At 34.8% G+C, this 16716-nt stretch overlaps 1 protein-coding gene across 1 annotated transcript in view; it reads right to left on the bottom strand.

The window, feature by feature from the left end:
* The window catches only part of CEP128 (centrosomal protein 128), a 394017-nt gene that overhangs the window by 330080 nt on the left and 47221 nt on the right, over positions 1-16716 (bottom strand). The window contains exon 11 of the mRNA XM_034993083.1: positions 3933-4049. Coding sequence (XP_034848974.1) covers positions 3933-4049 — 117 coding nt within the window. The remainder of the gene's footprint in view (positions 1-3932; positions 4050-16716) is intronic.

Below are 16716 nucleotides of genomic sequence, written 5' to 3'. Positions count from 1 at the left end.
AACATCAGTGGGGAAGAGGATGCTTGTACTATGAAATAAATATGTGAAAATGTCGTACTATGAAATAAATATGTGACAATGTCGGGGCACTGACTATGGAAACAGGAGGGTAAAGTGCCAAGCAAAAGTTATACAATTCAGCCTTGGAAAAGTAAGTGAAGTCCAAAAATGTACCAGCCTCAGAAAGGTCTCCTTGTCAATCCAAACCAAGTAGGAGAGTCTTAACAGGAAGGGGTTAATGAGGTCACCTTAGAACATTTGCCTGACTAGATTCTCCTCTGAATTGACACAGAAATTTCAAGGGAGATGCTAAAGCTATTAAGAGGACATTAGGAAAACATTCTTGGCTTCCTTAGAAGCTTCTCCCTTAATGAGTCCAAACTAAATACATTTATAAACTGTACCCAAGGCTTTTCTTAGGTGAAGTATCCATATTACTCAGCATCTCTGGAGCCACAGTGACATTTCTGGGAAGGAACAAATAGCTATTTCTTCATTAGGTTTTTCGCAATTGGTACAGATGCCAAAAGATGGAAGAAAAATATAGGAAAAAACATCTATCAATCACTTTAACTTTTCTGTATAGGCTTTAACATTATTGATGAGGCTCACATAATCTGGTTTCTCATAGATGTACAGACTGAAAACCACTGAGCTGAGCTCCCATCTTACACTTAACAATTACCCACTAATCTTCACCATCTTCAATTAAGATTCCATTCTTCACCTTCCCCATAGACTTCTCCATGAAGTTCTTTTAAACCTTGAAGCACCTGATTCACCCTAGATCACTGGCAAGCATGGAATATTTTTTTGTGGGGGTAAGTGGGAGAACTAGCACTTTAATATGCTATGCAATGTTCTGAAAGGCATATACAAATATGCATCCAGCATTTATCAGTAGCACATGAATAGTTGAGACTCAATAAAGGAAGCAGATTCCAGAGCATCTACAGCCCTCCTGCTTAGACCAAGAGGGGGGAAAAAACACAAACACATTAAAGAGTGAACAATTCCTTAAGACCTCTAAACAAGAAGAGGAGAGTGGCTGTTCTTCAACCAATTTCCAATGATTAATACTGTGTTTTTCATTAAATGGGAACAGATAAAGCTCCAAGGACCTAAGGACCTCATTAGATCACTAAAAAAAAGCAGGTTTTAGTCAAAAGTACATATTGCCTCCCCATGACATTATACCTAGAAATCTGACATTGGAATTTTTAATGAATACTCCTAATCTCTTAACAATTTTTAAATGTCGTAATTTTCACTAACATTGAATTATACATTTTAGGGAGGCAGAGGAGCACAGTGGCTGAAAGTCCAGATCTCCTTACTCACCTATAGATTCATTTTCCTCACCATAGCCAGAAACAAAATATATCAATTACTATCATCATACAGTATAGGTCTTTGCAAAAGTATTTTTTAATATTGAAAAGAAAGCAAAGTGTTTCCTCTCCTTAAACATGACCTTTCCAGAACAGCCTAAGCCACTTAACTTGGGAGTAGGAAAACATAACAGCCTAAATTAATCCTTTCCAGCTTCCACTGCACTGTTTAATCCAAAAACCACCTTTTAAAAGCGTATAGGTCACCACTTACATTAAAGTGACAAAATATGAAATTAAACATTTCTTATCAATAGTGATCCTCTACTGTATTGTCAGAGATGGAATTCCAAATCACAGCTCAAGCTTTTAGTCAAATTGACAATTACAATGCAAATATTCAGGCTCTGGTTTCTCAATAATAGGGGTGGGAAGCAATCTTCCTCTCCCTCTTTGTAATTTTGTGCATTCTGCAAAGAAGAAAATAAGTACGGAAAATTTCTCTAATTTTCTCTTGCAAAAAAGAACAATTGTCTATTCTTATGCTCACCAGATGCAATTTGCTTTGAGAACAAATGTATAAAAATCAAGGTTTAAAGAAAAAAAAAAAAGGCTACCCACATGCTATATCTAATTATTCAACAAAGTATCCCCTTCAAAGTAATTACCAACTAACAAGGGTATGCCTCCTTTTGTGAAATGGAGGAAAATGGAATTTTAGAAAACAAAAGTAGATTTTCTATTGCTTACATTATAATTTCAGGGTTGCCATTTTTTCTAATTTTCAATTGGCAGTGTCTAATAATGAAAAAAAAATTTTAATCCATCAATTTATAAGGGTCAATGATCTTCAAGCACACATAAGTGCATTTTTAGAGCACCACTTTTAGAGAAAATCATTTTGTAAAAGAAAAAGAAATCCTTTTTAAAATCTTTTTAATTTTTATACTTTATGTATAAATCTAAGACATTTAAAGGGAAATTCAACAAATTAATTTTCTATAATGATAGTAATAAAATATAACTAATGTAACACAATGAAATTCACAAATCTACACCAACATTAATTAATTAAAGGAAAAAGCAAAGTCTTTCCTCACAGTAGGAATCTAATTAATAAATGCAGAAGTGATGGAATGTGTAAAAAAAAAAAATCACGATTTAGCATCACCTATAGTAATAATTGTTTCATGAAAGAATATTAATGCATGCTAAAATCTGTGGATGAAAATACAATAATAAGCTATTTTCAAGCGTCAAAGAATCTCCACATAAAATAAATATTTAAAAAAGCATAATAGTAAAATTTACAGTGGAGAAACCTGGCAGACAACACCCTAACCAAATGTTCAGTTTTCACCAGTAATGGGACAAATGGCTCCTAATAAGATAGTCCTCCTAATAAGATATCTGGGGAAGAATGCAACACCAATTCTCTGGGTTTCCTGCCAAAAGTCTATAATGTAAATTTAGTCATGAGACAACATCAACAAACCAAAATGCAAGATTTCTACAAAATAACTGGCCAGTATTCTGCTGAAAAACTGTTCCAGATCAAAGGAGACTAAAGAGACGTGATGGTCAAATGCAATATGTGACCCTGTATTATATCTTGGACCAGAAAAGGATGTTAGTGACAAAATGTGAATAAAAACTATAGATTATATCATAGTACTGATCCAATGTTAATTTCCTGTGATTATGGAAGAGAACATACACACCATATTATTTAGGTGTAAAAGTATTTATATCACGTCTGCAACTAGCTCAAAAAAAATTATATATATGTAATATATAATAACTGTTATACATTATTATTATTATTATTATATAGATATAAAATGTGAATATTGGAGGAATCTAGGTAAAGGGCATACAGAAATCCTTTATTCTAATTTTTCAACTTCCTCCTGAGTCTGAAATTTCAAAATAAAAAAGGTACCTAAAAGGTAAGTGATCTCAATTTTGGAATGGTATGACCATAGTCTAGTCCAGGGGTTGGCAAACTTTCTCTAAAAGAGCCAGACAGGCTTTGTGGGTCATACGGTCTCTTTTACAACTTCTCAATGCTGCCAGTTTCAAAAAACCACCCACAAACAGTAAATGAATGGAATGGCTATGTTCCAATAAAACTTTATTTACAAAAATAGGCAATGGGCCACATTTGGCCCAGTGGCCATAGTTTGTTGACCTCTGGTCTAGTTCATGCCAAGGAAAATTGATCAGAGTAATCACACTTTCAGTTAACATTTTTGAGCACATGCCAGATACTGTATTTAGTGGTTTATAAGCATTAACTCATTTATCCTCACACTAACATGATTAGGTAAATACTATTTCTGTTTTTCACAGAGGAAATGGGCCTAGAAAAGCAAAGGAACTTGCCCAAGGTCACACAGCCAGCAAGCAGTAGACTTTGGGTTTGATCTAGGTAGGGCTGTCTTCACACACTGAACTAGATAACCTATACGCTATACTTCTCAGACGGACTGAAATATATATGCAACAACCAAGGAACTCTAACCATTTTAACAATGGCTAAATAACTATCTGAACTATCCGAACTCAAGATTTACATTCTGGAAGGTATTTTTCACAAACCTCCTGTAGCTGTAAAGAAATAAGTCCCAGCTGATCCTGACGTTTCTCCACCAGCTCTCTTTCTGTGCGCATCTCTCTTTCTATTTCCTGAAGCCGTCGTTCCACCCGATCTGAAACCTTAACATGGACAGAAATGGTGACATTACAGAGCTGTTAGGCAAAAAGAGAACATATTGAAGAGATATTTTATGCCAGATACACTACCACCTTCAGCATTTAAGAATGGCTTGTTTATAGTATCCTTTTTAATACTATTATACAACAGATTGCAAAAAAAGGACTGAAAGTTACAAAAGAAAACAATCATTAGTCTTTAAATAATCAAAACCTGGATCCCAATAAAGGACTTAAATCTTTCAAAGTATAATAATTCAATAGATCAGAGTTAAAATAGACTAGAAAAGAGTGCCCTCTGGTGAAGTAGAAGGAAAATACCAAGTTTGCCAATGACTGCATTTATTACTCTATTAATGATAAACTGTTCTATTTAGTTCTTTTTCATTTTAATTATCTATAAACATGACTTGCCTAGAAAGGTTTTGATGTCTATGAGCAGCAAATAATTAAAAGGTTTTTCATTAGCTTGTCAATCTTTTCTACTGTGATCTACTGAAAATAAACCAGCTGTAAAAGATCAAAAACTAAAGTCAAACAGAAAAATGTTTAATTGGGACTCTCTAAAATAAACACGAAAGAATTTTTTTTCTCTGATGCAAGATTTTCCTTCCTAAAAGTTGTACAAATTTAAATACATTTCATGTGTATAATCATATAGTCCCCTAAATAAAATTTACCTATTTGATGATGTATATATTTCATGCAGGAGGCTATGGGGGATAAAAGACATTTGGATTCATTTAAGAGCAGCAATAAATATAGCCTGTTATAAGAAATCTTTTGTTAACAATTCTATATAGCCAGAAGGGTTCTGGTAACAAGGAATCTTACTGGGGCGATAGAAATGTTCTAAACTGGATTATGATGATGGCTGCACAACTCAGTACATTTACTAAAAATCATTGAGTTGTGCACATAAAGCAGATTAATTTTATGATAAATTATAGATTAAATTGTTTTTTAAAATGACACTGGTAAACATAAGTTTAGTCAATAAAAGCTGAGCAAAAATATTCTATCAAAAAAATTAGCAGTTAATATTTACTAAGAATAAAAATTCTTGGTTTTCCACTTTTTACTGCTTAAAAACAATTTTAAGATATTTACTATGATACTCACAGTGCTTTACTAAAAACTCAAAACACCCTTCAGCATCAAGCTTCTAATTTATCGTAGTAATCAACCCTAATATCCCAATAAATAATTTACTACTGTGGGCGCCTGGGTGGCTCAGTTGGTTAAGCGACTGCCTTCGGCTCAGGTCATGATCCTGGAGTCCTGGGATCGAGTCCCGCATAGGGCTCCCTGCTCAGCGGGGAGTCTGCTTCTCCCTCTGACCCTCCCCCTTCTCATGCTCTATCTCATTCTCTCTCTCAAATAAATAAAATCTTTAAAAATAATAATAATAATAATTTACTACTGCATCTGACATAAACGTAGTACCTGCTGTAATAGAAAACAATACTGGATAAATACTAAAAAATAAAAGGTTGTTAATTCATGCAATTTTTACAAAATGGAAATACCTTTGTAGTTCACTCTTAGTGTAAAAAGTAATTAATAGCAAAATTCATCAGAAAAAAAAATAATACAGAATCATCTCAAACTCATTAGGGTGGCTACTATCAAAAACAAACAAAACCAAAAAACCAGAAAATAACAAGTGTTGGAGAGAAAGTGGAACCCTGGTACACTGTCAGTGGGAGTATAAAATTGTACAGATCCTATGGAAAACAATATGTTGGCTCCTTAAAAAAATTAAAAAGAGTTACCAGCAATTCCATTTCTAGGTATATACCCAAAAGAATTGAAAGAGGGTTTTAAAGAGATATTTGTAGACCCATGTTTATAGCAGCATTATTCACAATAGCCAAGAGATGGAAGCAACCCAAGTGTCCATAGACAGATAAATGGATCAACCAAATGTGGTTACAAATACAATGGAGTATTATCCAGTCTTAAAAAGGAAGAAACTTCTTACCCATGCTACAACATGGATAAACTTTGGAGACATTATGCTAAGTAAAATAAGCCAATCACAAATAGACAAATACTGTATCATTCCACTTATATGAGGTACCTGGAGTAGTCAAATTCATAGAGACAGAAAATTGAAAGGTGATGTCCAGGGACTGGAAAAGGGGTAGCATGGAGAGTTGTTGCTTAATGGGTACAGTTCCAGTTTTGCAAGATAAAAAGAGTTCTAAAATGGTGAATGTGCAGAACACTACTAAACATTTAAAAGTGATACAATGATAGGGTCCCTGGGTGGTGCAGTCAGTTAAGCATCAGACTCTTGTCTTGGCTCAGGTCCTGATCTCATGGGTCGTGAGATCGCGCCCCACGTTGGGCCTTGTGCTCAGTGCGGAGTATACTTAAGACTCACTCTCCTTCTCTCTCATTCCCCCCCCCAACCCGTGTGCACTCCCTCCCCTCTCTCTCTTAAACTAAAGCTTAAAAATAAAATAAATCTTTAAAAAAAAAAAAAGTGAGGATTACCTGGGTGGCTCAGTCAGTTAAGCATCTGCTTTCAATTCAGGTCACAATCCCAGAGTCCTGGGATCAAGCCCTGGGGTCTGGCTCCCTGCTCAGTGGGGAGTCTGCTTCTCCTTCTCCCTTGGCCCCTCCCCGACTCCGTGCTCTGTCTCTCTCTCTCTCTCAAATAAATCAATAAAATCTTTAAAAAGTGATATGATGGTAAATTTTATATTTTACCACAATTAAAAATAAAAAAGAATAAAAAGAAATAAATATAATCTGCTAATACCATCCATGAAGAGAAAAACACTGATAAGTATATTGTTGTATACTTTCAGAAATTTTTCTATGCATATGTGCATGACGAGTCAAACACATATCCATTTCACTTCTTCAAATAAAAATGAAATAAATTTTTTGCAGTTGACTTATCATGGGCAACTTTCCATGACAACAAATAAATCTATATCCTTTTTCTTAACAAATGCATAGTTCTCCATAATTGATTAAAATAATTCCCTACTGATAATGGGATAACAATTATTTATTTTTACTGTATGCTATGACAAATATTCCTATGTAATTTTTGTAAATTCAAGATACAATCTTTAAGTGGAACTGTTGAACCAAAAGGTATGAATCACTTACAAAAAAATAAAACATGAAATAAAATAAAACTTGGAAGTATTTTGGATTTTTATCCAAATCTTTTACTCTAAAAGAAGACTGAGGAGATGAAGTTACTAACCAGGGGTCACACAACTAATCAGTGAGAAAAATAAGCCTAATACTTTCCAGCAATATTTTTTTTTTTAAAGATTTTTATTTATTTATTTATTTGAGACAGAGAGAATGAGAGAGAGAGCGCACATGAGAGAGGGGAGGGTCAGAGGCAGAAGCAGGCTCCCTGCCGAGCAGGGAGCCCGATGCGGGACTCGATCCCGGGACTCCAGGATCATGACCTGAGCCGAAGGCAGTCGCTTAACCAACTGAGCCACCCAGGCGCCCTCCAGCAATATTTTAAAAGCCTCAGGTCCATTTTCATGCATTCATTCAATAAACATGGACACTCATTTGTTCCAGTTGTTGTAGTAGGTAGGAATATAGCAATACATTGTTGTATCCATACCCTGCCTTCAAAGAGCTTGCTACTGAAGACTGATACTGAATGAGCAGTTAGAATTTCTCTCATTAAATTCAATGAGTTGAATGACTTCTGTATTTCAGGAAGGAAGGCTGTGCTTTTTAGCAAAATCCAAATACTGAAATAAAAGCCCAAAATTATTAAGACAGTTTCTTCAATAAATGGTATTGGGAAAACTGGGCAACTATACACAAAAGAATTAAACTGAAACACTTTTTTTTTTTTGGACCATTTTCTTACACCATATACAAAAGTAAACTCAAAATGGATGAAAGACTTAAATGGAAGACTGGAAACCATGAAACTAGAAGAAAACATGGGCAGTAAGCTCTTGGAAATTAGTCTGTGCAATATATATTTTTTGTATCAGTCTCCTCAGGCAAGGGCAACAAAAGTAAAAATAAATAAATGTAACTAGACCAAACTAAAAAGCTTTTGCAGGGGCGCCTGGGTGGCTCAGTCAGTTGGGCGGCTGCCTTCGGCTCGGGTCATGGTCCCAGGGTCCTGGGATTGAGCCCCGCATCGGGCTCCCTGCTCGGCGGGGAGGCTGCTTCTCCCTCTGTCTGCCGCTCTGCCTACTTGTGCTATCTCTGTTAAATAAATAAATAAAAATCTTTAAAAAACTCTTGCAGAGCAAAGGGAACCATCAACAAAATAAAAAGGCAACCTACTGAATGGGAGAAGATAATCTGCAAAAGATATAACAAATAAGGGGTTAATATCAAAAATGTATAAAGAACTCACCTAATTCAATACCAAAAAATCCAATTTAAAAATGGGCAAAGGGACTAAATAGACATTTCTCCAAAGAAGACATAAAATGGCCAACAGACACATGAAATGATACTCAATATCACTAATCCTCAGGGAAACACAAACCAAAACCACAAAGAGATATCACCTCACACCCATTAGAATAGGTGTGCTCAAAAAGACATGAAATAACAAGTGTTGGCAAGCATATGGAGAAAAGGAACCCTTGTGCCCTGTTGGTGGGAATGCAAAATGGTTCAACCACTCTGGAAAAGAGTATGAAGGTTCCTCAAAAAATTAAATATAGAACTACCATACGTTACAACAATTCCACTTCTAGGTATTTATCCAAAGAAAATGAAACCACTAATTCAAAACGATATATACACTCCTATGTCCATTGTAGTGTTATTTATAATGCCAAGATATGGAAGCAACCTATGTCCATCAATCGATGAAGGGATAAAGATGTATACATACACAAAAAAGAATGGAATCTTGCCATTTGTGAAAACATGGACAATTCTAAAGGGTATTATGCTAAGTGAAATAAGTCAGACGGAGAAAGATAAATACTGTGATTTCACTTATACATGGAATCTAAAAAAATACAAAACAAAACAGACTCAGTGATACAGAGAACAATCTGGTGGTTGCCGGGGGGGAGGGGGGGATGAAACAGGGGAGGGGGATTAAAGGGTACAAACTTCTAGTAAAAAAAAAAAAAAAAAAAAATCCAAAATTATTTAGCCATTAGCTACTTCACCACCATAGCTAGTACATGTGATGATGTCGAGTTACCCTATTGGGAGGATTCTTTTTTAAAATTAATATTTGTGTTAGGTAGCTTCTGACATGGTTTCAATGGTTTCTGCTTCCTGGTATTCATCTACCTGCATAATTTCTTCCCCTTGAGTGTGGGCTGGTCCTAGTGACTTCCTTCTAATGAATACAATATGGCAAAAGTTATGAGATACCACTTCCATAATTAGGTTACAAAAAACAGTGATTTCCATTCTTGGCAGCACATTCTCTCTTGCTAGCCCTCTCTCTTGCTTGCTCTGATGAAGCAAGCTGCCATGTTGTAAATGCTCTATGGAGAGGCCACATGTCAAGTAAATCAAAGAAGTCTCTGACCAACAGATCATGATGAACTGACACTTCAATCCAATAACCTACAAGGAACTGAAGGAGCTAGGAAGCAGATCAACTAGTCAAGCCTTGAGATGACTATAACCTGTGAGAGATCCTAAGCCAAAGGACCCAGCTAAGCCACACTTAGGTTGCTAACCCAGAGAAACTATCAAATAATAAATGTTTTAACCCAGTAAGTTCAGGGATAATTGTTACACAGCCATAGATAACTAATGTACACACATGCTGCCATCTTAGATCATGAATTTGAGGCCATAACAGGAAAAAACAACAACAAAAACATGACAGAAAGAGCCAGAATCCCTTACACATTGTAGGGAGCACCACACAGAACCCTGAACTTTCTACTTAAGATTTTCCCATAAGAGAGAAATAACTTTTGTCTTTTGTAAGTCACTGTTATTTGAGGCTTTCTGTTATTTATGACTGAAACTCAACTGATAGAAGCACTTAATGAACTACAAAACACTAAGCAAGTACAACTACTGCCTTATACAACCATCAGAACATGGGTAAATCACAATATACTTCCTCTATTTTAGTCAAGTCAAATATAAAAACACTAATTCAAAAAGATATATGCACCCTATGTTTATTGCAACATTATTTACAATAGCCAAATTACCAAATTATGCAAGCAACCCAGTGTCTATCGATAGATGAATGGATAAAGAAAATGTGGTATAAATACACAATGAAATATTATTCATCCATAAAAAAGAATGAAATCTTGCCATTTGCAACAATATAGATGGATCAAGAAGACAAAATGCTAAGTGAAATAAGTCAGAGAAAGACAAATACCATATTATTTCACTCATATGTGGAATTTAAGAATTAAAAAAAAATTTAAAAAAAAGGACAAACCAAAACAGAAACTCTTGACTATAGAGAACAAACTGATGGTTGCCAGAGGGGAGGTGGGTGGCGGGATGGGTGAAATAGGTAAAGGAGATGAAGAGTAAACTTAACATGATGAGCACTGAGTAATGTACAGAATTGTTGAATCACTGTATTATACACCTGAAACTAATATAACACTGCATTTTAACTCTACTGGAATTTTAAAATGAATGAATAGATAAATAAATAAATATCACTTGGCTACTGTGAGAAGCACAAATGGGGAAAGTGTAAAGAGAAAGAGAACAAGTTCAATGCAGGCCACCACAGTCAGCATAAATGACAGTGGCCTGGACAGAAGTATTAGACAGAAGTAGAAGGAACTGAGCAGGACTTCAGTAATAAAAAGGACAAGATTTTTATAATGGGTTGGAACTGTGGTATGAAGAAAAGATCTACAGTGAATACTAGATGACCACTGGATGGCTGTGATGCCATTTCCTGACATGAGGAAGACCAAAGAAAGAGCAAGTAAAAATAGTTCTAAATGGAAGGGCATGGACTCTATACCTAATGACACAGCATATATTGATAACTTTTGAATAAGATAATTCCCAATAAGAATTAAAGACTACAATTATTAATGCCTCCTCACTTTTTTTTTCCATTTCTGAGACCTAAAGGAAAAATATTAACCATGTTAGTTAATTGATTTGATTCAATTACATTTACTACTAAGATAGGAAAAAGTCCTAAATCTCTATAGTTATAAAAATAGCAAAATAGCAAAATGCAAATTAAAATAGCTTTTAATGTTAGCATTTAATGAAAGAAGGCAAAATAAGGCGAAAGCATTCTGTTTCTGGGATTGTATTATGGTGTTGCTGATTATGTTGTTGAATATGTTGATTCCTCATACCTTGAACAATATCTGCTGGTTTAAAATCTGTTTCAGTAAATATGTTGTATATTCTGTTGCTGTAACCTATGCAATAACTATGTTATCCTAAATGCAGTGTTGACAGAAGTCTCAGAGTTCAATTAATGACCAACTCTTCCAGAAACAGCTGGATCCATGCTTACAGTGACCCGCTTATAAAAAACTAAAATAAAAATGACTTTTCCTTCATGAATAATCAAACTTAGTAAGTACTCATATCACACTCAGATGGGTAGAATCTAGACAGCTAATGAACTGAAATTTCCCCTGTGGTATGAGGCCCATGCAATATTGACTGTTTATTACCAAAATTAAGTCTTAACAGAAAATATTTTCCAGAACATGTTATAAATAATAACTATGCCCTTCTAATGGGAAGTATAAAAGAAACCAAACAAACAAAAGTCTATGAATCACAAAGGATTAACAAATCAAATCTTGGCATGTCTGATAGAAACCAACACTTCTTGCCTCTCAAAGAAAACTGTGTCCTATAAACTTTCAAGATATATTTTAGTTACTGAGAAAATGCATGATAAACAACTGTAGCCTCAGAATATTGCACAATAAATGTGAATAACAGTGGGTACCAACAGAAACCAAAATTGGTGAGAGACAGTGGCAGTCGTTCATTTTTCTTTATATATTTGTACAACATTTTTTAAGTTTTCCACAGTGAACGTGCATCACTTTGGTAATTTTATTTCAAACTTAAATCTGGAAGGGGGAAACAGCTGCAGCCTCTGAGAACTTTAATGTTCAAATAACAAAACTGCATATTCTCTGACAGCATGCTATCATGAATTCACAAATACAACACAATATGTCAGTTATAAAATGTAAATGTTGACTTCAACTGGAATAAGTGAGTCAGAAAACCTATATTAAGCCTTGTATAAATTGGAAGCAAATATCATGTGGCCTTCAGAAGACCTTCTAAAATTCAAAAATATTTAAGTTTTGCATTAGACAATTGTTTCTTAATCAGGATTACATACACACACATGAGGTATGAGATGCCCTCAATTAGGAGACACCCCTACTTTGAAAGCAAGTTACACAAAACACAAAACAAACCATAGCAACACAACCTGATGGGAGAAACTAGCAGTTGAACAACTCAACCAAGAGCACAATTAAGCATGTATAATTTTCCAGATTTAGACAATATAAAAGGATACATCCTGAGGAGCTGGGCACACTGGACAGCTAGGTAAACTGGTGAATTGTATACACCAATTATACCAATGAGCTGAGCACTAGTGAGGTGTAACATCCAGTTGTGCAATCACAGCTCTATCTGATGTGGAATAATTCTTGATACATGGTAATAAGGATAAAAGAAGTTGGACTTTCTTTGAATTCAGCTGCTAACTTTAAGTTCAGTAATTATGTTTCAGACCCCCATTAACACTCTTGACTGTAGATGGTACATACCAGTTTTATTTGCTATATAAAAGAAATAAAAATGAAATAACTCATTAAGGGTTCTTTGTAAGCAGTGAAAGGTAAAACATTAACAAATGCAAAGCACACTATGCAAATTAGTATTTTCAAACTCCAAACTCAAACTATCCCAACTAACATCATCAAGAAACAGCATGACAGTACAACTGTCCACAGCTTACTCAAAACTACAAAAATCTCAGCAGAACATTGAGCATATCTGAGTTTGGAGCAAAGCCTTTGTTAAAAGCATGCTCACAAGTTGTATAGCTATGTACCAAGTTAAAGGAACCTCATACAGTGGATATAAAATAGCAAAACCCTGTTAGAAATAGCATTAGAAATATCAAATATAGTAATAGAACCATATATATATGAAAACATTCAGGGAGTTCCATTTTGAAAAATGACATTCTAGATAAGTCAGACCAAACCTTCCACTAAAAATAATTCAAAAAACTAGAAATTTTAAATAAAAAGCAGTTTTAAAGCCCTGGAAAGATATAGGAGACCAAGATGAAAGAGAAGAAATAAATTAGAGATGTTAGTCCATCTTTTCTCCCTGAAATATCAGCCCACTTCTGAAAAAGCAATTGTGATACTGAGAAGCTAAACAGAATTTTTAACAGACGTGTGGGGCTACAGAGGGAAAAACCAGAGTTGAGAGCCTTTCCAAGGAAGGGGGTGCCTAGTTAAACTTCCCCAACCCCACCCCCAGCCTTTGGGCTAGATTCCTGAAGAGTCATCCACTAGCAATAAGGTGAACTAGAAATAGTTGAAACCCAGCATTGAAGTTTTAACATTGAAATAGCTCAACAAAAATAATAAGGTAATCCATGATTGCTATGGCCCTTAATCTATAATAAAAAGTAAATATATATTCTAATACATATTATCAAATTACTTATCCTTATCAAATAAGAATGCAATATATTTTCTGTCAAACAAAAGTAACCAGATAATCAAAAATAAACAGTAGGCAAAAACAATGTGATCAAAATCCAAGAAAAATAAGAGATAACAGAAATAGAAACAGACCTTTATAAGATCTAGACAATGAAGTTATGACACACAGATACACAGACTGAGGATTTGGGCAAAGAACTACAAAGTTAAAAACAATGAAATCCAAATTCTAAAGTGAAATATGTGATAACTGAGAATACAAAAATCAGTGGGTGGGTTAATAGAGTTGATTCAGTTGAAGAAAGAACAGGTAATTAAATAAAAGGTCAAAAGAAAATAGTCAAAATAAGGAATAAAAAACAATGAATTAATACTTATAAAAATGAACATAAGAGACAAAGGGAATAGGCACAAATCAAAAGAACACAACTAAGCTCATCATAGTAAAACTGAAGAAAACCAGAGTAAGAGGGAAAAACTCAAAAGCAAATTAGAGAAAAATATATATTACCATACAAAAAGCACCAACAAGACTAACAGCCAACTTCTCAACAGAAACAATGGAACTAAGAAAATGATGAAATATCTTCAAAATACAGACTAGGGGGAAAAAAAAAGGACTATCTAGAATTTTTTTTTTTTTTTTAAAGATTTTATTTATTTATTTGACAGAGAAAGACACAGCGAGAGAGGGAACACAAACGGGGAGTGGGAGAGGGAGAAGCAGACTCCCTGCCGAGCAGGGAGCCCGATGCGGGACTCGATCCCGTATCTAGAATTTTATATCCAGTGAAAATCTCTTCCAACAAAGAAAGTGAAATAAAGACATTTTCAGACAAATAAAGAGAGGATCTGTCACCAAAGAACCCACTCCAAGTGAAATTCTAAATGGGATCCATTCAGGCATATGCAGATTCACTCTGAAGAAAATTTCAAAGTATGTTCTTAAGGCAGATGAGGAATCTCAGGATGCAAAAAGGAATGAGACATGGAAAGAAATGAAAGCTGAAGATGGGACACCTGGGTGGCTCAGTCAGTTAAGCATCCAACTCTTGATTTCGGCTCAGGTCATGATCTCAGGGTTGTGATCAGGCTCCATGCCTAGCGTGGAGCCTGCTTAAGATTCTCTCTCCCCCTTGTTCTCTGCCCCTCCCCCCGCCAAAAAAAATTTAAAAATTAAAAAAGACAAAGATTGTTAATTTTTTTAATGTTAAGTGATACTCTATGGCATAAAAGTATCAAAGTCCAAAATAAATCTTAAAATTAATGTATAACACATAAGATCTCTAAATAAAAAAACTATAAAATATTAATGGAAGAATTTGCTCTGTTCATGAATAGGAAAATTCAACATTATAAAAATGTCAATTCTCTCCATGTTGGCCTATACATACAATGTAATCTAACAAAGATCCTAGGTTTTTAATAATTTCACATGTTGATTCTAAAATGTATTATGCAGAAATGCAGAGTAAAGAATACACAGGATAAACCTGAAGAACAAAATGGAAGGATTTACACTACCATCTCACAACTTATCATAAAACAACAGTAATCAAGACAATGTGATATGGGCACTGGAATAGACAAATGAACCAGAGGATTGAATAAGTCCAGATACAGATGTCTGCATATATGAACATTTGACTTATAACCAAGACAGGACTGTAAAGTAATAACAAAGGGGTGGTTCTTTCAATAAATGAAACTGAATCAATTAGATATTTATCTAAACTGTATGATCCCTACTTCATACCTTAAACATAAATTCCAAGTAGATATTAGATCTTAATGTAAAAGGTAAAACAATAAGCTTTTAGAATATTACATAAGAAAATATTTTCATGATCTGAGGACAGGGAACAATTTCTTAAACAGGTCAAAAAAGCACTAACCACAAAAGAAGAGATAGAAAACTGAACTAGATTAAATTTCAACAGAAGACCCCATTAAGAGTTTTAAGAAGGAGACAAAACAACTCTAGACAATTAGAGACAACACTGCAATACATATAACTTACAGAGTGCTCATATACAAAATAAAGACCTCCCACAAATCAGTAATGAAAAGACAAGCAACCCAATTAAAAAAAAAAAAAAAGTGGGCAAAAGAAGCAAACTGGCATCTCAAAAAAGAAAATAGCCAATAGTCACTAACAAGAATGGAGAGGATTCCTACTTTGAAAAAGAAAATCAAAGCTGGTGGCATCACAATTCCAGACTTCAAGCTATATTACAAAGCTATAATCACCAAGACAGTAGGGTATTGGCACAAAACAGACACACAGATCAATGGAACAGAATAGAGAGCCCAGAAATGGACCCTCAACTCTATGGTCAACTAAACTTCGACAAAGCAGGAAAGAATATCCAATGGAAAAAAAAAAAAAAAAAGACAGTCTCTTCAAAAACTGGTGTTGGGAAAATTGGACAGCTACATGCAGAATAATGAACCTGAACCACTTTCTTATACAATACACAAAAATAGACTCAAAATGGGTGAAAGACCTAAATGTGAGACAGGAGTCCATCAAAATCCTAGAGGAGAACACAGGCAGCAACCTCTTTGACCTCGGCCACAGCAACTTCTTGCTAGACACGTTTCCAAAGGCAAGGGAAACAAAGGCAAAAATGAACTATTGGGACTTCATCAAGATAAAAAGCTTTTGCACAGCAAAAGAAACAGTTGACAAAACCAAAAGACAACCGACAGAATGGGAGAAGATATTTGCAAATGACATATCAGAGAAAGGGCTAATATCCAAAATCTATAAAGAACTTAACAAACTCAACACCCAAAGAACAGATAATCCAATCAAAAATGGGCAGAATTCCTGAACAGGTATTTCTCCAAAGAAGACATACAAGTGGCCAACAGACAGATGAAAAAATGCTCAACATTACTTGGCATCAGGGAAAGACAAATCAAAACCACAATGAGATACCACCTCACACCAGTCAGAATGGCTAAAATTAAAGTCAGGAAATGACAGATGTTGGCAG

The sequence above is a fragment of the Mirounga leonina genome, unplaced genomic scaffold (assembly GCF_011800145.1).
Source record: "Mirounga leonina isolate KUSES-001 unplaced genomic scaffold, KU_Mleo_1.0 Mir_82, whole genome shotgun sequence".
In the NCBI taxonomy this organism is placed as follows: domain Eukaryota; kingdom Metazoa; phylum Chordata; class Mammalia; order Carnivora; family Phocidae; genus Mirounga; species Mirounga leonina.
This window is presented reverse-complemented; position numbering and strand designations above follow the sequence as displayed.